Source organism: Grus americana, chromosome 3 (assembly GCF_028858705.1).
Source record: "Grus americana isolate bGruAme1 chromosome 3, bGruAme1.mat, whole genome shotgun sequence".
Lineage (NCBI taxonomy): Eukaryota > Metazoa > Chordata > Aves > Gruiformes > Gruidae > Grus > Grus americana.
Window position 1 is genome coordinate 82,704,505 of NC_072854.1, and position 23,728 is coordinate 82,728,232.

At 52.1% G+C, this 23,728-nt stretch overlaps 1 protein-coding gene and 1 long non-coding RNA gene across 2 annotated transcripts; both read right to left on the reverse strand.

Moving 5' to 3' along the window:
* Positions 1 to 11,013: 11,013 nt before the first annotated feature.
* Positions 11,014 to 13,258, reverse strand: LOC129204908 (uncharacterized). Its single transcript, XR_008576531.1, has 3 exons — positions 13,186 to 13,258; positions 12,846 to 12,911; positions 11,014 to 11,632 (listed from the first exon to the last, which is right to left on the reverse strand). It is a non-coding gene; the product is annotated as an uncharacterized LOC129204908 (long non-coding RNA).
* A 7,161-nt stretch (positions 13,259 to 20,419) lies between these two features.
* On the reverse strand, positions 20,420 to 22,717 carry IRF2BP2 (interferon regulatory factor 2 binding protein 2). Its single transcript, XM_054822172.1, has 2 exons — positions 21,547 to 22,717; positions 20,420 to 21,275 (listed from the first exon to the last, which is right to left on the reverse strand). Exons 1-2 carry the CDS (start codon positions 22,574 to 22,576, stop codon positions 20,560 to 20,562), a joined length of 1,746 nt encoding a protein of 581 aa, XP_054678147.1. The 5' UTR covers positions 22,577 to 22,717; the 3' UTR covers positions 20,420 to 20,559.
* Between the last annotated feature and the right edge of the window lie 1,011 nt (positions 22,718 to 23,728).

The following is a 23,728-nucleotide window of genomic DNA, read 5'->3' on the forward strand; positions in this document are numbered from 1 at the left end:
TGCTGATGTGTGTGTGCTACTTCTGATCCATCTTTGCGGGGAGAAGATGAACATTACCTGACACAGTGTAGCTCAGACTGCCAAGGGTCCCATGGGGCATGTCTACGAAGCAGGACTAGAAAAGGTGAGTGAATTTAGCTGAGTCTGAAATAACAACACCTGAAGACATTTTCTTTCCTAGTCTAAATGCAGCCTTCTAGCTCCAACATCCCTGAGTCTCTTGTACTTAGATCTCCTGACTTAACTAGAACTTCCCTGAAACAGCAGCCTTTTTTATGATATCATTGGCTAACTTGACCTATTCTGCACATCAGTTTCATTCAGGTTAACCTCACCCCCCTTTCCTAGTTAAGCTAATGCCCAGCACAGTACTGACTAACTTCTGCTTTCTTCCTCACAGCTCTTTCTTGGTAATTCTTATATTATATTATTTTTGAGGAAGGACGTTAGGGTTCTACATCTTACAATATTAGTGTTGGATATAGATGAAACAATATTTCATACAGCTTATCATTTAATTTGTATTATATGTTAGCTTTGGCAGTGCAGGCATTGTAGTCATGCCAGTAAGAGAAACTTTGATCTGGCTGAGTGTAAAACTCAGCCAGGCTTGAAGTAGGGTTTCAGAAAATAATTTCAAATATTAAAAATCTGGCCCGTGCTTTTGGAGGTACAGGTGCTGTTGGTGCCCTAAATATCCCATTTTGTAAGAGGCGTGACCTCTCTGCAAAAATCAAGGACCATTTTAGGACAACATACAGCTCGGGACAAGGAGTGACTCTGGACACGTGTGGAATTCACCAGACACATTTTGGGCACTGCCCCAACCTGAATCACAGCAGTCGTGGACATGTACGGCTCGAGGGACCTCCAGAGATCATCCGGCTCCTCTTCCCCTCCCCTTCCCTCTCTTCCTGTGCGATATCCCCGACTGATATTTGTTTAACCTTTTTAAAATATCTTCGGTGACAGGGACAGCCCTCCGCCAGGGCTCACCTCTCCTGCGGGTTACAGCGTGTTTTTCCTTTAGCTCTAACTCAGGTCACTCTCACTGAGAAACAGATCACCTTCTTCTCTGCCTACCTGAAGAGTCGTTAGTCAATGGTAATCCTTACATATTTGACATGTCGCCACATCTGCCCTCATCCTCCACTCTTCCAGCCTGGACAAACCAGTTCTTTCAACCTTTCACTGTAAGCCACATCTTCCAGGCTACCACTGTGCCCCGCTCCCCCACATCGTCCCCGGAGCAGTGGGATGCCATCCTCCACCCAGCTCAGCCCTGAGGAGGGAGGAATGGTGATTTCCCCAGTCCCACATCTGACGTGACCACCGGCACCTCCTGGTCGGCCCCCTCCCCATCCCAGACCATTGGCCACTGCTGAGCCACTCGCCTCACCCTCCCCCGCTCTGCTGCTGCCAGCTTGGCCCTTCCCCACAGCATCGTTATCCGCTTGAGTCCTCCTTCTAAGTGTGTGCTGTGCACTCCCCCGTATTGAATTTCATTTTATTGATCTCAGACCATTTCTTCCATTTGTCAAGACTGCTTTGATTTCTAGCCCTCCAAAGTGCTTGCAAAGTGTGCTTCCCCACCTGGGGGTACCCACAGATTTCAAAGTGTGCTTTCTATCCCATTATCCTCCTCATTAATGATATAAGTAATAGCAGCACGATCCAGCGCAGTCTGCTTGCTTGCTGCTCTCCCTTCCCTGCCTCCAACCTCTCCCAATACCAGGGTGGTGAGCCGCCTTGCCCATGAGATGCGGCAGGGACATGGGCTTGCCACCATTGATAGCAGCCCGCTGAAGACAGGGGGTAAAGCTCATTGTCCCACACTCAGCAGGTTGCCGCCACCGCCGGTGGGCATCAGAGCCTTGTGTCTGATGTCGGCACACCTCTGTCCAAAGTTAAAAAACTGCTCCTGGGGGGAGGCTTTGAGCAACCTGGTCTAGTGGAGGGTGTCTCTGCTCATGGCAGGGAGGTTGGAACTAGATGATCTTCGAGGTGTCTTCCAACCCAAACCATTCTATGATTCTATGATTTTCCTGTGCGTGTGTGTGCATACATGGGGGTGTTGAACCTCAAGCCTGTAGCCAGAAGACAAGCTGGATGTGGTTTGGCTTGGCAAGACCGCTGAAGCTTGGACTACCAGAAACGTTTACTAAGCAAGTTTTTGCAGCTTCATCTCAGGCTTGCCAGGGACCCAGCTGAACAATTAAAGGAAATATCAGTTCAGTCGCAGGTTGCAGCACACTCGTAGCCCTGCCTTCAATGAATAAAATTAATCATTCTCACTGATTCTCTAATCAACCCAATCCTCAGAGGTGTAAATTATGCTGGCAGATGTATAATCAGGGAAGTTTTCCAAATTAACCTAAAAAAACCCCAAGAACCCACTGAGTCTCTCTGCATTGGCTGAGCTGAGCAAAGGTTGTCTAAAACAACTGCAACACAAAACTGGGTGGCAGCAACCATGCCTTGCGAAAGGCGATGGACAAACAACCACCCTGGAAGGGAGGGCTTCCATTCAAGGTGATGACGGGCCGTCCTGGGCCAGCCTTTCCCTGCTGCCCCTGCCCGGATGCTTGGAATGTGCCTCCAAGTACTTGTTTGCATGGAAAGCCCATCAGGATCTTACACCTCAGCAGGTGCAGGAGCACCTCAGGAAAGGTCCCAATCCCTTTGGCCAGCAGACCTGTAGAAACGAAATAAACCTCAGCACATGGCTAGGAATAAAACACAGAGGGTGAGGGTACGACCATCAACTGGTGTCACCCTCTGCTAAATGCACCCCCACCGGCAGCCTCAGTCTGGCGGTTGGATGGAGGAGGACATCAGCTTGACAGCTTCGACGTGGTTTTGTCTTCTCACTGCTTCTGTGGTGGGAAACACCAGTGCTCCTTGGAGAAGTGAAGGTGGCTGCTGCGTGCTAGCACCCAGCAGTCAGCCCGTGTGAAATGGTTATTCATCCACTGACCTGAGTCTGCAAAGGACGTTGGGCCACTTTAATTATTCTTCTCAGAGATGTGGATTGAAGTAATGCTACTGGTGCGTACTGAGTAACGAAAAAGAGGAGATGTCAGAATCGAAGAGTAGTATTTTAAACGCATCATTGGAGTCTTTAGAGGAAAGCAGTGAAGCAAACCAGCAAAACTTGAGTTACAAGTGTATTGCCTGCGCGACCTGGGGCCACAAAAAGAGTTCGGATGGGGCCCAGCCTGCTGCTTTATGTGCCCACTGTTTTATTATGTAAAATAAAAATAAAATGGATTCCAGCAAATAATGGTAAATATTTGATGATGTAATTATGCCTTATTAATGCAATGTTCTTTCTTTTGCAAATTAAATTTTCACAGGAATTCATCACCCATTTCATTTTTATTATTTAGGCCATGAGTATGTCACAGTTGTTTGTTAAGTACTTTCATAACCATTTGATTAATATTAAATGTTTAAAATAAAAACTCCATTTATATTTTAGTTATAATGGCCCTACGAAAATATTATGAATATGAGTCGGTATTTATGGCCCACATTAGTTCTTAGTACTACTTTTGATATTTTTATTGCTGTACGGGACATGCACAGTTCATTACATATGAAAAATAGTTTAATTTTCAGGAGCTTTGTAACGATCCGTAAACCAGAGAGTTTTCCTCGCTGTGCTGCTCGAGCGCTCTCCACCCTCCTGCTCCCACCACTTTTATCCTGAAGAAGGCAGACCTGAGGTTGGGACAAAGCTACTCAACCTGTGTGCCTGGAAAAGGAGATCTCTTAAAAGGCATGAATGCAGGAGTTACCAGCTTTGAAAATCCTGACAATGCAGCTCCTGTCCACCCAAATGGAGAGATCTGGACCACGACTGGGCAGGAACTGGGCAGAGCGTTAACTACCAAGAGCTATCTCACGGCTCTGTAAGGCATGCCTGTTGAATGTGGTAATAAACTGACCCCCGTATGTTTGACAATTACCTGCTACAGAAAAGCTCCCTGTGGCCACGGCAGCGGGCGGCTACAGCCAGCACCCTACTGCTGTGGGTTTCAGGCTCTGAAGATGCCTGGGAGGAGCCGGCTCCCCTGCGGCACCGGGAGCAACATTAGGTTTTCTGCTCCAGTATCTCAGGCAATTTCAAGTGCTTCAGGTTTGTTTGGCTGGTTGGTTTGGTTTTGGTTTTGTTTGGTTTTTTTTCTTTTTAGTACTGCAGAGAAGTGCTTTGGCTTCTATTAAAAAAAAAAAACACAAACCCCTCCTGAGCACTCCCCCTGCTCTCTGCCAAAACCACTGTGAAGCAAGCAATCCCATGCAACGTCTTCAGATGGATCAAAACCACCACAGTCATTACTGTGCGTGTGTAGGATGTCACTTATAAACCAGGTAGCTACGAAGGCCTTACTTTTGCTATGTCAGCTTGGTGCTCTGTCAGCTTTGACACCATCCTTACAGACTTTAAATGTCACTGTATCTCCTACCAGCTGCAGGCAGCGTGCACAGAGCATCTTCCTCCCAGCTCCAGTTATGCTGGATTTCACTGGCATGCTTGCACGTCGCCTGTAGGAAGAAAATTGGATCCCAGGATTTGCTAAACACCCTAATGACAGCAGGAGACACGGGGCTGCAGATGGCAGCACGCGTACCCACCACCACTTCCATTGCTGGAAAATGGCGGGTCCCAGCTCTCTCGGGACGACAGGGCACAGCTAGGCTTTCCTCACCCAGCTCCCTCTTAGCGACTTGGAAGAAGCATGCCTACTTCCAGCTTCGCTGGGCTTTCATGAGACATGGCGGACTTCTGCCACACACCTCGTGCTCATTTAAAGTGGTGCGAAGTGAATACAAAACCTGCCCTGTCTGTCCTGCTGGCTTCCTATCTGCCTTGCCTTGCCACGCCTGACTAGTCGAGGCGAATTGCTGCGATGTCTGGTCCATAAAGCAGCAGTACGGTCCTCACCTGTGAGCAAGCAGCTAATGGTGTTGGACTTTAGCAAGTTAAACAGTCCTTGTAAATATTCTCCGCTCCAAGCCTGCTCCTCCGTTTCTGAAACACTGCCAGGCAGCCGTCCTACCTCTGTGGCAGGTAACGTCCCCTGCCATTTGGAGTTTGCTTGGCAGAGCGAGCAGACACAGCCAGCAACAAAAGGCTTGTATTCTCCTCCGTGGATGCTGAAGTGACATTTCAAACAAGCAGAGAAAATGTTCCTGAAGGTATAGAGATTTAAGTACCAGAGGTAAAAGCCGCTGCCTCCCCCTGCACCGCCAGGACTTGCTCTCAAGAGCCCATCTTGATTCTCATTTCGGTTCCCCAGGCTCCAGCAATGTATGAGACATGGCTTTCCACTGAACTGAAACCTCTCATTTCAGGTGATGTTTAGCAAAATATTTTCTTCCTAAGGGTTGTTCAGGAACTTTTTGGGCTGTGAGAGGACAGGCAGAGTGTGCACAGGCCTGCACATGCTGTTTTCACCCCTTCTCTCTCTCAAACATGTGCACACGCGTGCTGCCTCCACCCGTGAAGACCTCTGGAGAAGCACAGGCTGTGTGTGACCGTGACCTTTTCATTGCAGCCCACTGTGGGCTGCTAGGTCTGAAGAAGCAAATCCAGACCTCAGCGTACAGAGGCGGGGGAGCCAGGACTCCATTTCTAAGTGCTGCTGAAACCCCTGCTGAGGGTGGGGGTCCTCTCTGCTGTCAGAACAGGCTGTGCTTTGTCTCCTTCCAATGCTGCCATCTCAGAAAGCAGGAGGGGAGCAGCGCCAGGCCCCTCCGTGGGGGGCTGGTGGGTGCACCCAGGCTGGCAGGGCAGGGGCACCTGGAGTGGGGTTTGTGCTCTTCGGCCCCCCACACAGCCCTCCGCTCACTGGGCTGCCGCTTTCCATGAAGTGCAAAGCACGCCGTGCTTCTCAGCCACCTTTGTAAAATAGGAAAAGGTGTCAAAGCGGGAGGCTTGATTAATTTGGTTTGAAGGGAACAGCTGCCATGCAAAATAGATGGCTGTTTGGCCCCTGGGTCCCACCTTGCACCTCTGCTAACTTGAAGGGGAGATGATCTTCCTCCATTCAGAAACTGTGTTTCCCTTTGGCTGTTGGGCTTCAGGATCTTTGAAAAGAACTAGAGATCTGCTATGGAAACCAGCAGCCAGAGCCTGGGACAACAACTGAATGATACTGTTAAAAATGAACTAAAAAATGTAGTAGCTTCTTACAGACTAGGAGAAAAGCATTATAAGCTAGGGCTAGACTGTGCACAGGAGCCACTGTACAATGGCAAGGAGCAGCGGGGTGAAGCCCATCAAGCCCGTTGCCGCGTGTCATTCCCAAAGTGCAGATCCCGGCCGTGGAGGGCTCTGAAGCAGCCAGGGCCATCGAGCAGCCTCCTGCGAGCTGTTTGTTTCTGGAAACTGAGATACTTCAGCTTCCAAATCATGACAGGAGAAGGTGCTTTACTTAGGGTTGAAATTGGAGCCAAAATCTATTCCTGGCAATGACTTGAAGGTCACGCACCAACAAAGAGTTCCTACCCCATCGGTATGTGCTATTAGACAGATGCTGCTGTTGCTCTTTCTCTGACAGTGACAGATTTTAGGCTTAGCATGCCACCCTTTCATGGGTGTGTTTGTTTTCTCCTCCAGTCTGCATTGCTCTCCTAATCCTTGCCCCCAACTCAAGTTTCACCCGCTTGTGCCCTCCCCAAAGGGATGCAATGAGGCACAGAGAGTGCAAGTCTTTACAGTAACAGCAAACTCCTTCCTGCCTGCAGACTTGACCAGCAATGAGATGGCAATGCAACTTTGCAAGCGTGCCCTGCATATCCTCTGGTCTTGGTATCCCCTGAGGTGAGCGGCGCAGTTCACGCACAGCCCGTGCACCCGTCGCAGGAGGCTGGGGACAGCCCAGGGGACTCAAAAGTGGAAGCTGGTCAGCAGCCCCCTGATCTGTATCCATGGAGACATGTCCCCCCACCATCCTGTCCCAGCTGGTGGGACGCAGCACCACGCACTAACCCCTGGGGTGGCTGTGGGGAGCACAGCCCTGGTTTGCAGCACTAAGGGTCTGGCTCCCCCCCTTGGGTACACAGCAGAGGTCTTTTACATGGCAAACACCTTGGTCTTTACACTCTCTGGAGGGGTTCAGGCTCCCACAACACAGAGGTAGTTTATTACCAAATCTGGCCATTCCCCCTTGTTCTTCTCTGGAGTAATATACCCACCATATAGAATAGAGGGGAACAAGGCTCCCAAAAGGGCTGCCCTGCTCACCCACCACCACTGCTGTGGTGCCTCTCCATCTCAAGAGGGTGATTTTTTTAAGGCAACTCTCCGCGGGTGTTTGGCATATAAGGAGACATCAGTAAGAAACGCAGCAAGCTGAGGGTTATGAATGGTGGCCATGGGATGGGCAAGTCAATCAGAGATAAATTGGGAGTGAGGAAAGAGGACCCTGATGCACTACTGATCCCCACAGAGAGAGATGGATTAGAGCAAACAGTTGCCTGTATTTATAACCTTCCCAACACCCTGCTGCGCCCAAAGGAGAGGAGAGAGGAAGGATCACAAGACCCTCGCTGGCTAGGGCTTGGGAAAGGAAGTCTCTGAAATGTGAACGCTGGACATCCCCCCCCGGGGCTGAGATTTTCCATGGTGTCACTCCTGCTGTCACTTGCGGGGGGAGCGCTCTGGTGAGCCGATCCTCGCTCCCCAGCCTGCAGGAGAGCTTTTTGGGAGGCCAGAGAGCCAACATGAAGGGAGGCAGGGAGAGGTCTGCTCCTCTGGTCCCTGCCCCTCACCCCTGCCGCCTCCAAGGGCTGACGGAGCTAATTGATTTATTACGAGTGCAGTCCTTTTCAGTGTGGGTCTGTGTTTATGTTTACTTTTAGGAGCTAGAGATGGTACAGATGGCTAATTTGTTTGTTCGGTATTGTTCTTTCTAGCTGCCTAGAGCTGTTTTTGTACTCCTGTATTTGTCATGGTTACTGCATACTCAAAATCTCAAGTGCCTCTTTTCCTATATGGTGGAAAGCTTACTGAGTATCAGCTGAAAAATCACGACTGTTTAGAAGGATTCTCTCTTCCGCCTCTTTGTCCAGCACTACCCCCCATTGCCTTTGTTTAGGTAGGGAGCCCTGGGAGGCAGAAAGCCAGCTCCAGCACAGAGGTTTCCCAGAACACTCAGAAAACACAGACAATGGGCTTTCCCCTGGCTCTGAGAGCCCCCAAAATGGGTCACCTCCCCTGCAGGTTAGGGAGGAACACGGGCACGGACAACTAGTGCTGCTGGCAAGAGAAATGGTGGTGCTGGGGAGGGAAGCAGCCACATTTGATCACACAGCATAGCTGCCCGGTTGCTGCTGGTGGGAAGAGCAAGCCTGCTGATTAGCATTCCCAAGAACACAATTAGGAGACAAGGCTATTTTCAGCAGCGTCCCCTCTCATGGCTTGTAAAGACACAAGCGCAAAGAAGCCTGGAGTAGGCGCTTCCTCCACCGCAGGCACTGGATGGCTTATATTAGCACAATGCTCCAAATCCCCTGTAAGTCCTCCCAGAAAGGGAGAGTAAATATAGTTTGTCAAACAGTTATCTTTAGCATACTGTCTCGTCTGCCAGCATGGATCTTTCTGCATGACCTCTTGCTAAGTCAGGGCAATTTCTCCTCATTTGCTTACGCCTGCCTGCTACACCATGCCCGAAGGGGGGCCAGGGCTCCCTGGGGCCAGGGGGAGAGACCGCTTCCACCCACCCTCCACCACTGACCAGCCTCTGTACGGACACAGCTGGGTTATTGACCTTTAGGCCCAGTTTTTCCCATCTGTTTTAAAAGGCAAAAAATATGAGATGGAAGTTCACACAGAAGGATGGTGAAGGGAAAGAAAAGGCAATCCAGCTCTGCTGGGGAACCCCTCTGAGTCCACCCCTCTGCACCACGTCGTCTGTAATGATGGGACGGTGGTGGGAGCAGAGACATAGGGAGGTTTTGCAGTGAGCTGAAGCCAGCCCTGCATCACGCTGCTGCTTAGACAGGCAGTCTTTCCCTCCCTCAGTCTCACTTGGCCACCGCTTCCCTTGTGCACACTCACGCGCACACTCACGTGCACACGCACAGTGCCCCCCCAGAGGGTCGCCTCTGCCCTGCCAGCTGCACAAGCAGCAGCATGAGCACAAGTAGGAGGGCAGGCAGGTCCCCACCTTTGGGGTTCGCTCAGCCTGGGATGGCTGTGGCCGGCTCATGGGCCATGCTTGGGGTGCTGGCAGGGCTGGGACGCTGCAAGGCGGTGAGTAAACCCTTCTGAGCCGAGAAGGGGAGGTGTGGGAGAAGGGGCTTTGCACACCAGCAGGGACCTCATCTGCTAGATGAAGAGCATCCTTTCTTTTAACAAAAACATGAGCAAAGGACTAGAGTTGACTGCAGTTTTGGTTGCCCACCAGCTGCCCTGCGACCTGGGGCACTGCAGCAGGCCAGGACCTGCAGCCTCTGCCCCCGCGGGAGGGAGAGACCTCCCTGGGGGGTGCTGCCCCACCACAAGAAGCAGCTACCTGGACAGCTTGATAGCTCCCAGCAGCCAAAAAAGGCCCAACCTGTGTCAGGTCATGGCTATACCGGCAAGTGAGAGGCAGAGCTCGCTTTCCCCGGGGTAAGCTGGAGCCATACGAACGCAGCGAGAGGGCAGGCAGCTCCAGCATGCTGCGTCCGTGGGAGCGCTGGGTTTCACAGCAGGTCTCTGGTGCCCATCATGCGGGTAGTGACGTGTCTCCACACCAAAATCTGCACGTCAGAACCACTAATTTTCAAACAAATAATTTCCTTTTTTTTTTTTTTTGGTTTTTAATCTCAGTGGAGTCTCATCCCTTCAGGAAACTGCCACAGGTGACTGGTGTAACACAAAGCTCAGAGACTCCGATGTAATGAAAAGGGGGAGATTAGAGAGTTAATGGCCCCAGCTGCTACCATAAGCTTTACCGTCCCTGGCTGCACTCTGTTTGAGAGGCATCATGTTGCAGCTCCTTCCCTGTGCCGCTCCCCGGCATGGTTGGGGAACTCTCCAGAATAAGAACAACACGGTTTCCATGCCGTCTGCCAGAGCGAGAAACCCAGCCATGCTCTTTCATCAGGAGGTCCTCTGCTTCCTCCTGCACTGCCAAGCAGAGCTCTTCCGAACTCACAGAGGCTGGATCCTCATCTCCACTGCACTGCCGTAAATCCACAGCAGCTCCTGCACGGCCAGGGTGTACACGGGGGAACGAAGAGCGGGGTCAGGCCCGGCGAGGTGCTGCTCATCCCGCAGGAGCTGAAGAGGGACCAGCTGTCCCGCGGGGAGGCTGTGCTCAGCAGAAATGGCAATTGCACAGGGCGTTGCTCGGCCCTCCTTTCTCCGGCGAGGCCTTTTCCAGGGATGACGAGATGCCTTCTGCTGCTCTCCTGGTTCAAGCGACGCCACCCCGTCTGCAATTCTCCCCTTCCCGGTGCACGCCGAAATGCTCTGCCTCGGCTCTGTGCAACCTTTAGGTGCTTTCACCACCTCTCCCTGGTGGGAAAATGAGATGAAGAAGATCCACCACAAGGCTCCTTCATTCAGCACAGCTCAACTGCAGCCAGCCCTGTCTTGGTGGCCAGCCTTATTCCTGACGGGTTTCCCCACAGTCGTGATATGCGAATGTTTCCTGAGGTGCAAATGCACACGTGCAGCACAGACATGCAGCAGCCACAAAATCACTTGGGGAGCATATCCAGTGATTCAAATGAAGCTCACTGCTTCAGCTCAGTTCTCAGGCTTATTCTTTTCATTTCCTCAACTTTGAAGCAGTTCCTGACTTTACCACACCTTCCACAGGCCTGACCCAGTTACGCTTGCCATGATTCCCAGCTCCGCCAGCTCCCCGTCAGGCTCAGGGGTGATGGACTGCATCCCACTACCGGAGTCCAGCCACCCCCCCCAACCCCCATCCTGGCACGATTTGCATCCCAGGACTCATAAAACTCTTTTCCATTAGGACACGGCTAAGGAGACAGCGACAGTAATAAATGGCTTCAAGAAGCTCTCCCAGCCCTTCTTATTTATTATAAACCAGTGAGATGCCAGTACCAATGAGTAAAGTATTAAAATACACGTGAGATTCTGCTTGGAAACATTATTTTTTTCTCTTGGTATTCATGAATGAGGATTGTATTTCCCAGGTAAATTCTCTTGAAACAAATCATTACAATCCCTTACACATACATTTCTAAATGTAGTTCAAATGTAAATTTTCCAGCAACATTTCCTCTTCGTTTTTGAAAAGGCCAATCAAGCTTGCAGTGACAACAACAACAACAAAACCCCTTCACTTTACTTCAAGGCCCAAGCAAATATTATGTAGAAAATGCAGACTGGTGGGTCAGTAACAGCTCAAGTCCTTCACTCCCACAGCTCTGCACTTTCTTTCTGGTTATTCTGAAAAGTAGCCAGGAGATGCCCTGTGTGGAGCCAGGAGCCCTGCAACGCTGATGACAGGAACCAGCATTTTATTTCACTGGTTGGCCACTCCCCGCCCATCTCCTTCCCAATTTGCCTAAAGACATGCTTGTGAGAAAGTTCAGGACGTAGCAACTTTGCTCTGCTCAGGCCCAGATTGCTCCTTCGCCTTATCTGCACACACCAACTGCCCTGAAAGAACCAACATTTCTTCTGAATTATTTATAGTATATGGAAATGATAATAACATAGAAATCTGCTATGATTTAATTAATTATGAATAAGTAATAACATAATGCTAGCAATACATTTAACTGAAAAACCTATTTATAATGAAATGATTTCTTATAAATAATTAGAGCAAAACTGTGTGTTGTAACTCATCATTTACATTTAAGGCCTGATTCTTCCTGCACTTCTGGTGAGACTTTACCCACAGGGATGCTCCCGTGGAGCTGGGGAAGTCAATGACAGAGTTGTTGGCAGGATGGGATCCAGTTCAGGATTAGAAGGCGAAGGGATTGCAAAAGAAAAAGATCGCTTTTTCTGGTTTGTTTTTTAAGCCGACTAAGGGCCAGCAATTCAATCTCTAAAAGATGAGCTTTGCTTTTTGCCTTGAGAGCAAATTCACCTTATTTTGCCTTCCTTAAGCCCATTTTAAAAGCGACTGAAACCCAGATGACACTAGCTGTATTTCACGTGTATTGCTTACTGTTTGCTCTGCACCCAGTTAGGCTAAACTGCTCTTGCCCAACTCTGTACAGTCGCTCCCGGCAACATGGACCTTAATAGTTGTGGGTACCACAGCAAAACACAAAGTTTGGTTACTGAGATGTGATGAGAGGAGGGGTACCTGAAGGAGTGTGCCATGTGCCATCTGAGCAAGAGGGATTAAATTCAGACTGCCATCACCAGCCTGGGCTTTAGCTCAAAGGAGTGATGAGCAATTTAGATCAGCTAGCTTCCAGCTCCCACAGTCAACAGGAAGAAGCAGGGATGGATGGCACCTAATTTAGCCTTTTTCTTTTTTTTAAGTAGAGACTCTCACTGCAGTCCTTTATCTCCACTTTGAAACCAGACTGGTTTTTAACTCTGGCCAGTTGCAAACTGCTTCATGGAAGCAATACTGGATTTTGCCTGTCAGCAGTAAAAAGAAGGGATGCTTCATTACTGTCACCTTCTTGAAAAGGAACAAAATTAAATAGGAACAGATCTTACAGTCCTGCTTTCACCGACCTACATCAGTTTTGCTTAGGAGAGGACCTCAAGGCAAGGTGGAAAACACACATTTCACCCAGACACCCAGCCTGGCTCCACCTTCAACAAGCTCACATGCACCCAGTACCCCTCTTTGCCTTTTGCCTTTCACATCCGAAAGAAGCCTGTGCTGGAGTGGAACCGGTACCTCTTCCTAGGGATTAAACACTGCTTCGGCTTTCTGAGGGGCTTGTGTGAAGTTCCCATGCAGGAGCTGAAAACGTGTAATAAAATTAGGCTCAGTAAAGGAAGAGAAAGCCCTCTGCCAACAAAAGTAGCCACACGCATAGTGTTTGGCGGGCCAAATGTAGCCCGTGAGACGGTAGCTGACCCGCCTTGGTCACCATCAGTATGAAACGGGCAGTGCCACAGCACCTCTTTGATGCTGATCAGGAAGAGCTTAAACAAGCCCTGGGGTCGCATCCAGTGCGAAGGGCGAACACGGCCAAAACCCAGCCCTCTCCAACAGCCCCTTCCCCTGCAGGTACCTCTGAAGGTGCTCCCCAAGGAAAGCGCTGCCGGCAGCAGGGGTGCAGGGACAAGGACGAGGGGAGGCTGGCAGGGCAGGTAACCCTGTCCCTGTGCAGCCAGAGAGCAGCTAAAAAGGGAGCCCGGAAGCTTGCCTACGCAAACCAGATTTATTGGTGTTGCTCCAGCACTTCGTGGACTGTTATCCATCAAAAGCAGCACTGAAATTGGCACTCTTCGCAGAAAAGGAAGGGATCCACCCCAAAACACTAAATGTCAGGAAACTTTTGTGACACAGGATGAAGAAACACATGCTGCTGCTGCAGTTCAAAATGTTCCTGCTTGGAAGATAACTGGGAAGCAGCATGGTCGGGCCTGGCTGCTGGTCCGTAAGTTCCACCAGCGCCAGGACCACACAAAACCTGCAGAGCCCTTGCTGTGAGTCCTCCCCGAGGGGTGGCCGGAGGCCAAATGACTAACTACCCACCGCTGTTCCCAGAAAGTCTCGCTACCTGGAAAACCTCACTGTTAAGAGGCGGACATCAGGAAATAACCCAATTGTGGAGGAGAGGAGCAGAAGTCAGACCTCCACCTTCGCAAGTTAATTTTAATATGATCAGAAAAAGAGGTCTGGGCAAAGACCCATGGTAACCCAAAGCAGCAGAACCAGTGAGGTGAATTAACCATCTGGATTATAAAAATATTAATAAGGGGTATAAAGTAGTCAGTTCGCTTGCGGGCACAGGTTATTTGTCCCTCCAAAGAAAAGCAGAGGGCTTACACAAATAGAAGGGTTTTCACAATATGAAAGTAATCATCAAAATAGCCATTAAAAAGCACAGCTAAAAAATGTTGCTTCATGCTGTTTATCATCGTTTGTTTCCTCCAGGAAAGCCAGAAGGTGCAGCTTAGATGTATAAGCAGAAATTTTGAACTAATTAGAGTCTCTGGAATGACAAGTTAAAGCCCCAGCAGGGCCCATCCAGCCTCCTTCTTCCCAGGTGCAGGGAAGCTGATACCCAGCACCACTACTGCATGAAGTGTTTTGTTGCCCAGAGTTGATAAAGATAGCACAGTACTTTCTGCAAGGAAAAAAATGCCTACCTTCTGTAATTTCTGAAGGGCGGGTTGCCCTAACTGTATTCTTATAGGGAAAATGGATTGACCCCTATTCAATCACCACCACGAAATTGTAGGGAAGTTAGTGTTGAGGGGTTTTTTTAATTATTACAGTGCAAATAGGTCTGAAAGTGCGATGGAAAAAGTGGTGCTTCTGCTGGTTTGGCTTCATTGCAATGCATGAAGTAGGATCTGCAAAGGTATGAGTCAGTGTGCGGGAGCTGATTTATTTCCTGATTTTTGTGAAGTGAAAGAAAGGTGATATTCAGCATCACCTTCCCCTGCTCCCATTCAAGTCTTTTCTACAGTACCCTCCTTTCCGAGGTTTCTATCAGCTGAGGAATAATGCATCTTAAAAGAGAAAATTATTTGTTCCTAGTGCTTAACAGGAGCTGAATTAAGTAAGACAAAAAATAAAAAGAGTTGTAAATAGTCTGGACAAAATTAAATGTCTTGTTCCGTTATGCAGTTGTTGCCTAACATCTGTAAGTTGTCTTACTACCAGACAGTTGGAGAATATGAGACTCCTATAAAAAAGGATTGGAAAAAACCTGGATTTCTGGTGAAAAAAAGAAAATTAAGGGCCTCTAGCTGAAAAAAAAATTGGGCCTCCTTCAGCTCATGAAGATGCAAAAGAAGGAAAACAAAACAAAAAACCCAACCAAACCACAGGAGGGAGAAGGGGAAAGTCCAGCTTGCTTTCTTGTGCCCGTGGCCGAGTGGGTGGCAGGGTGAGCCCCAGCCCCAGCCCACCGCCTGCCTGCCCACTTCCCAGCTGCCAAACAGCCGCTCCGGCCCGGCAGTCGGGAACGGGAGGAGTTGTTTCCCGCTGCAAGGAAGTGACCTGGTGAACCAATAACCCCTTTCATCTCTGTTTACTCATCTTCTGTTTGTTTTTAAATGGTTGCCAGAAAAAAAAAAAAGCAAAAAAAAAAGCAAAAAAAAGCATGAGGCATCTCTAGGGCGGGGGGGGGGAAGGAGGATAAGTGTTTTGTAGTGGAAAAGGGTAAAAGAAAATGCAAACTTGGGATTTTTGCAGGGAACAGTGAATGCCCTCCTTCCCAGAGGCAGCGGCTGGGGTCTCCCTGAAAACTGGAGGCTCCCCAGGGTTTCCCAGGGAAGTCACAGCTCTCCCCGAGGAGGGCACCCTGCTGCTCTGCTGCCTTGCAGCAAGTCCCTGGGCAGGGTGCCCCAGGGTGGGATGGGGACACCTCAGGGCTGGGGACCACGAGGGCAAGCGGTGGCAGGTTGGGGCAGGCAGAGGGGGACCCTGAGGCAGGGGCTCGGCCGGGCACTGTGCAGGCTGTGTGGAGGTGGGAGCTAAGGAGCAGGGGTGCTTCTTGCGGTGTTTGCTGAGTCAAAGGTGATGGGATGAAGAAACACCTATTACAGCGGGAAGCTTTCATGAACTTTTCCTGGCTTGTGCATGAGTTTATTTTATAGGGTGCTTCCACTTGATGCAACATCTCGGGTTTTAGCACATACTCTGCTATACCAATCTCTACAAAACTGTCTCGAGTGGCAGAAAGGTGACTGGTTTAGAAAAATAACTGCAGAGCTATCACCCCATTTTCAGTGCACCTATGCCAGCCAAGCAAGACAGACATATGGACGCTAACATTGCACTTAGAAGATTTCTATGGGAGATGTCAGCGTTTCTTCTTTCCCAGAAGGGAGGCTTCAGGAGGGCTCAGCCTTTCAGGGAGCTCAGCGATTCAAATTTGAACCCTGCACTTAGTGCTCAAAGCCCAGGGCTTGCTCTGGAGGCTGCCCGAAGGCAGTGAAAGAGTTACCTCCGGAGCGGCAGCCCGGGGGAGCCCGGGGTGATGAAGTGGCTAAGCAGGCACTCCATTCATCTGCTGCGGCACTGCCTGACCTTGGGCCATGGCAGAGGAAAGGCGTCCTGCTCCTGGGAACAAAGGGCGAGGGAAGGAGGGTGACTCAGGAGTCCTGCTGCCCTGCATGGGACCGGGGAGGGCAGCTGGGCCCTCTGCAGCGCCCGCCGCACAAAGTGAATCCATGCATTGCCCAGGCCCGCCTTGTGGTTTAACAGGGGGGAAAAGTTTTCTTAGTTTTTTTTTTGTTGTTGTTTTTTCCTTGCCTTATTATGTCTGGGAGCACAGACTTGAAGGTGTAGTTTATACTGGACTGGACTGAACAAACAGGAGTCCACTTTGGGAAAGGGTTTTTCTTTTTAAATTATTTTTCAAAAGCCGCAGCTGGAGCTACCGAAATGCGAATACGGGAGGAGGAGAAATATGAAATGCTGAGGGCTGAGCCTTTTTAAGCGGAATTATTGGACGCCTCCCGCCTGTAGCCCTGTTGTGGCAAAGCACGCGCTGTAGCAGTAGGAGTCAGGGCTACAAGCGTCTCGATTTACGACGAGCTCAGCTACTCCTAGTGCCATTAATTGCCACACCGTCCAACATTTCCTCCTCCCACCTGAGCAGAGGCTGTGTTCGTGCAGGGACTGCAGCTCTGCCATAACCCCCTGGACAACACACGGGGTGTCCCATGCCGCTTTGAGGGTGAATTAGACATGGGGAGCGGGTGCAACTGGCAGGGCAGGTGCCACCCTGCAGGCGAGTCATCACCCCAGGAGGGCAAGCGGGTGGCTGGGTGTCCCCGGAGCAGCATCCCATCCCATCCCGTCCCATCCCGTCCCACCAAGAGCGGCCGCCCCACCAGCAGGATGGATGAGCAGGGCTTGGCCCGGGCGCAGAAGGAAAGGATCCAGGGGCTCTGTTGACATAACAAGCCACTAGAGAGCACTCTCAAATGTATTTATACCCTTTGCCTAAGTGCTAGTTCATAAAAACACGCGGTTGCCATGGCCTGGTTTACAGCACATCTAAAAAGAGAGCTCCCAAACATGCCAGGTTTTCTGAGGCCACCGCAAAAGTGGTCAAAGCCTTCCTTGTGCGGCGCCTTTCCCACCCCCGGGACCCGGGCGCAGGGCAGCACCCGCCGGCTCCGTGCACCCCTTCTTGCCCTGCACTGCTGCCTGTTTACAAGTAAGTGTCAGAAACAGCATTAAAAAAAAAAAATGTAAAAAAATTGCACTTGGGCAACTATAGCTTTCTTGAGTTTTCTTTTCTTTATACACAAAAAAGTACAAGAAGTATTTAAAGCTCCTAGTTTCCTTACGTGTAGTGCCCCCCCCCAAAAAATAATGTAAAACCAGCAACAGGTTAATTCAGCAGCTATCAACAAAAGCACCATGCAGGTGAACTGCCAGGAAAAAATATCTTTGGAAAAAAAAGTGATGGAAGTGGGTTTGAAAAAAATAATAATAATCACACATTCTTCAGTAAAACACTTTTAATACTACACAAATTACAGTATCACCTTTTAAAAAGTTTAAAAAGGAATATTAACAGTAGCACTGTTGTAGCTAAAGCACTTCAAAATAATTTAAAAAAAAAAGAAAAAAAGAAAAAAGCTTGTAGCCCATGAAGTAGTAAACTGGTATTAAGGGAGAATCCACCAGAGTGTTATTGTAACTCAGTAAAGCAACAAAAAGGAAAAAAGCAACAGTGAACGTGAGAAAAATGAGCTATGTATGAACACCCTCAGATTTTAACTTTTTTCCTTTTTTTTTTTTTGTTTCCTTTTGCAGTTCTGAAGTTTTGTGGTGCAGATTAGACTTGGCCAGGGTCTGGGGGGGCTGAGCATCACCCGAGGGAGTGTAGCCACCACGAGCCGTTTCTTTTCCAGCTACGCTGTTCCCAGGCCACCGCCTGGCATTGCCAGCCTGGGAGTCTCCATCCTCTCCAGGGTCCCAGAGCTGGGGCAGCAGGGCGGCCGGCAGGGAGGAGGAGGGAGGTGCGCTTCCTTCAGGCGCATGGCCCGGGATCCGGCCTCTCTGCCCAGTCACACCAACGTCCCTCTGCCCCAAAACAAGGGTACGCTTTGTCAGGAGCAGGTGTCCCCCTCGGCAGGCTCATAGCTGGGCCACCTGATAACACAAAAGGGGGGGCCTTTTTAGGAAGGCTTTGGGGTTTCAGTTTTGCTTTTTTTTAAGAGTAGGGATACCACCCTAATCAAAAACATGAGCTTCCTCCCACGTGAGGTATTATGCCAAGCAACTTTGAAGAACTTGTTACCATCTATCAGCTCAAAATCCATTTTTTTTAATAAAGTGCCTAAATACACATTTACACAGATCATAGTGGTTCCAAAGAATCCTTTACAGTTGTTTTTTTATATATAGGTATATATATAGGTGTATATATATATAATGTGCGTTTTCTTCAAATTGGCTAAATGTGTTTACATAAGACACCAATCTTGACTATAGGTATAAGTCTTAAAGCGTAATATTGACTCAATGAATTTGTTTATCATGCAAGTCTTATCTAATATTACATTGACCTGTAATATGGAACACAATGTAGTGGGTGTGCTCATTAAACACTTCATAAAAAATTACTGTGCATGTGCAGTTCTGATCTTCAAATACTAATAATGACCATTTCTTTAAAAAAAAAAAAAAAAGTAGTCTTCCAAAAAAGATCTACTCTGCATTAAATTGCAGTCTGAACATTATCACAATAAGAACAGTTGACTAAAAAGCACCCAAAATTCTTCAAATTATAGTCGGCTGAACAGATTTTTCCTCCTCCTCTTCCGATACTGAAAGTGTTTATTAGCCCGTCCCCAGGAAGGGACGACCTCGCCACCCTTTTGCTCAGAAACAACCGCTTATAACCGAGTTATAAACACCTCAAAAGAAGGGCTCGTGCAGCTGCAGCGTTGCCAACGAACTATAAACAGCACAAAAACATCACTATAAGACTCGAACTATTTCTAGTAACCAATGATTTATTGATTTTAGAAGTCTGCTTGGTGATGCAGAAGCGTGATCAAAAGAAGTGGCTTTACAAAAGAGTTCTCCAAAGTAGCTTAAAAGGCAGGGCCAGGGCCATTATGAGCAGCCCTAATTGCTTTCATTTCAACCAGTTTATATTTTCATTTTCAAAGAATAGCAGTAGGTTTGTTTCAAGCACACGTAATAAGGAAATTACAGGTTTCCTCCACCCACATTTGGGCTGTCACTGATATGCCCGCGGGCAATCTGGCAGAGCCTCAGTCACCGCTGTCACTGTACCACACCGTACCTGCCACTACTTGGAAATACCGTGTTGGCGATAGTAACAATAGCAACAGCACTAGAGGTGACTGATAAGCAAACTCAAAGTCCACCTGCGCTATCTGAAAATTAAAGTAAATTTTTTTAAAAAATAACAATAATCAGTCTCTCCCCCACCTCCCCAGCTTTGTCCAAAGACACAAAAGCCCCAGAAGTGACGCTGAAGACCTTCAGAGATGGCAGTGCTACATTGGCGCCTTTGACAATCGTATAATTAAGGTCGTTATCAAAATTCCACGTTATGGTATGTAATTGGTAAATAAATGCAGTTTTGTAATCTTACAACTGATCACGTGAACTGTGGTCAACTTTGCCTTAAAAAAAAAAAAAAAAAACCAACCGCCAAACCAAAACCAAACAAACCCAGAAATCCCTAACTCGACAGCGCCTCTCGGACACCTCTCCACATCCTATGCTGAAGGAGAAACGCAGAGGAATTTGGGACTGGATCTGGCGGATCTGCCATCGCAACCCGAGCCACGCGTTTCTGGGAGAAAGCCCTCCTGCTCCCTAAGCTCGCCTGGCTGGCGGGATGGTGAAGGGCATCCCCGCCTCGGCTAGCCACTCTTCTCCCCAACCGCCTCAGACCAAGCCTGCATGCGACCAGCTCTACAGGACAGGGGCCAGGAATAAGGAATCACAGACAGTAAGGCAATCTTTACAATGTCAGAAAGTGTATTTGGCATTTAAAAAAAAAAAAAAAAAAAGAAAAAAAAAGAAACAAGTGCATACAAATAGAGCTAGAAGCATTTCTTGTTTGCCAAGTGCTCTCTAAAAAAAGCAGCGCAAGTCACAGCCTACATTGAACAGTAACTGTCACCAGGGAAGCACAACAAATAGTTGCTATAACAAAAGGGAAAAAAGAAAAAAGAAAAAAAAAACAAAACAAAACAAAAAGAAGAATTAGAAGAAATGCCTTTATAATAAGTACATACCTTTTGTCTTCAAAAAATATAGAAACACAATGTATTCAAAAAAATCAAAATTATACAGCCATGTTTATGAAGTCTACATTTCCCTTGTCTTGGAGATATATATATATTTATATATATATATTTATAGATATATACAGAATTCGAGCAGTTCGAGTTCAAGGTGACGTCGGGCGGCGAGAGTGGGCAAGTCACGAGTCCCTCTCCTTTTTCACTTTCACATCTCCGGCCAGGATGGTGGCGATCTCCCCTTGCATGAAGGCCCAGGGGACGTTGGAGCCGACCAGGGGGCACTTCTCCCCGCTGGGACAATACACCTCCCCGCTGGCTCCCTGCTGCTTGATGCTCTGCCGGGAGCAGGGGAAGCAGAACTTGTGGGAGGGGACGGAGGGGCACTGCACGAAGTGGGTGTCTTCCAGGCGCTCGTGGCAGAGGGTACAACACAACGGGACGCTGGCGGCGAGGGACGAGTCCGGCAGGCTGGCGGGGTGGACGGGCTCCAGCCCGCCCGCCGCGTTGGCCCCCTGGCCCGGCACCTCCCTGCCGGGGCCCAGCCTTCTTTGGTTCATGGCGGAGGGCGAGGGGGGGCTGCTGCTGTTCCTCCGCGTGGTGGAGTGGACCTGGTTGGCGTCTTTGGAGGCGTGGTTGCCCCCGGCATTGTCCGCCACCAAAATGAGGGCGGCCATGGGGGACTGGCCGTTCTGGGCCGCCTCGGGCGGCGTGGTCCGGTTGGAGTGGGGCGAGGCGGTGGGCGGCGGGGGCGACATGAAGGGGGTGGCCGTCAGCGGCAGCTTCATCCCTTCCGACGAGGTGGGCAGCCACGGCTGCGCCTCGCCGTTGATCTTCGGGGGTCCCGCCTCGCCCTCCGGCTCGGGGGAAGGCTTCCTCTTCCGGGCGGCCCGGGCCCCTGCAGAAGCGGAGGGGAGGAGGAGGGTGAGAAGGCAACGCAGTCGCAACGCACCCCCGAGCATGGGGGTCACCGCCGTGCAATCGCAGAAACGGGTGGCCGCGGCCACCCAGGCCGTCGGGCCGCCGTCTCGGGCGCCCGAAGCCGCCCGGGATCCTCAGCCCCGCATCCCGGGAGAGACACCCCCACCTCCCCCGGCCCTGCCCTGCCCTCCCCTCCGCTGCCCAGCCCTGCCCGCCGCCCCCCGGCCCGCCGGTCCCAGCCGCCTCACCTGGCTTGGCCACGGCGCCGTTGGTCTCGTAGCCCATCAGCCTTCCGCCCGCCATGCCCGGCTCCTTCTTGAACTTGCTGTCGAAGGGGGGCACGGCGTGGCCGCCGTGCTGGTGCAGGGCCAGCAACGTGTCCCGCACCGTCTTGGGCTTGGCCAGCCACTCCTGCTCGCCGCCCGCTCGGCCCTTGCCCTCGGCGCCCAGCTCCGCCGCCGCCGCCGCCGGCAGGCTCTCGGCCGAGCCCCGCTTCTCCTTGGCGCCGCCGTCGTGCTCCCCCGCCGCGCTGCCGCCGCCGCTCGAGGAGGAGGAGGAGACGGAGCCGGGGCGCTTGTGCCCCAGCTCGCCGGGCTGCCCCGCCGCCTGTCCCGCCGCTTGCGCCGCCGCCGTCGGCTGCTGGGGGACGGGCACGGCCATCGGGGCGGGCGCGGCGGAGATGGCGGCCAGCGAGGCGGCGGCGGCGGCGGCGGCGCGGCTGCCCAGGCCGCCGATGGCGGCGGGGAGCCCGGCGCCGTTCACCAGCGGCACCAGGGTGGGGGGCACGGCGTGCGTCCGCCGCGGGTTGGGGCTCTGCCGGTTGAGCTCGGGCGGGTCCTCGGGCTTGGGGAAGCCGTTGGGCACCAGGATGCCGTTGACCTGCCGGCCGCTGCCGTACTCGGCGCCCAGGCGGGGCGGCGGCCGCTCGGCCGCCAGCGGGTAGCGCTCCAGGGGCTGCGGCGGGGGCCGCGCCGCCGCCTCCGCCGCCGCGGGGTGGCCGAGCTGCTGCTGCTGCGCCAGGAGCTCCTTGGCGGAGAGCGGCGGCTGCTTGGCGTGGGGCGGCGGCGGGGCCCGGCCCTCGGGGAAGCAGCCGTGCGCCCGCTTCAGCTGCCGCGCCGTGTCGATGACGAACTCCACGCGGTCGGCGCCCTCGTAGTTGACGCAGCCCCGGCAGACGGGCTCGGTGAAGTCCCAGATCATGGCCCAGGGCATGCGGGGCAGGTCGCACAGGTAGCACGACTGCCTGCGGGAAGCAGCCGCCACCGCCGCCGACGACATGTCCCGGCCCCGGGGCAGCGGCGAGCGCCCCCCGCTCCGGCTCCGGCCGCCGCCTCCTCCGCCCCTCGCCACCGGAGTCCCGACGGGGAGGCTCGGGCGCCGCGGCCGCAGCGGGACCGTCCGCCGGGCCCCCTCCCCCTCGCCTTCCTCTTCCGTGCGCTGAAGCGGGGCGCGGCGGGCGCCCCGGCAGGCAGAGCCGCTGCGGGGGACGCCGCTCCCCTCGCCGTCTCCGCCGGCGGCGCTCACAGGGCGGCGGGGACGCGCATCTCCGCGGCGCGGCTGGCGCAGGGCTGCGGCCGCTGCCGCCCGCACGGCTCCCCCGCTCGTTGGCTACTACGGGGCGGCGCGGGGCGGCGGGGGCCGGCGCGGCGCGGCGGGGCGGGCGGGGCGGGGACTGCCGCGGGGGCCGGGGCCGGGGCTTGGGCTGGCGGCGGCGCCGTGCCGTGCCGGGCTCCAGCCGCCACCGCCGCCTCTGCGCGCCGCCGCCTCGATTCTTCGACAGTGCCGGCCGCGCCTGCGCGATGGGCGCCCCCGCCCCGCCGCCGCCGCGATCCCGGCCCCGGCCCCTGCCCGCGCCACCGGCACCGGGGGTTCCTCCTGCCGCCGGGGGGCCGCCGCTCCCCCGCCCCGTCTCGTCCTCGGGGGGGGGGGGGCTGTGGGAGCGGAGAGGTGCCAGGCGAGGGGCGGGGGTGCGCTGCGGCTCCCTCCTTCTTTTCTGTTATTATTTTTATTATTGTTTTCATTAGTTTCCTGCGCCGCCGAGGGGTTTTGCCGAACCCCGCCACCCGTGGACGCAGAGATGCGCGGGGGACCCCCCGCAGTGCGGGGCTCGGTATGTCCCCCCCACCCACTCGGCCGGTGACCTTGGGCACAGCGCGGCGCCCCGGGCGCGCCCCGCGGCTGCGGGCTCCCCCCCGCGGGGCCGGTCAGCACCACCTCCGGCCAGGGCCGGCGCCCTCCCGCGCCGCTGCCCGGCTTTGTTCTCCCCGCCGGGGCAGGAGGCACCATTATAAATAAATAAAACGATTGTTTTTTTTTTTTTTACTGTTGTCATTGTGCACAGGAAATAGGACGTTCTAGATTTCCTGTCCTTTTCAACCACAAACCAGCGGTTCTGTAATGCAGATTAGCAAATTTCACAGACTAAGCAAA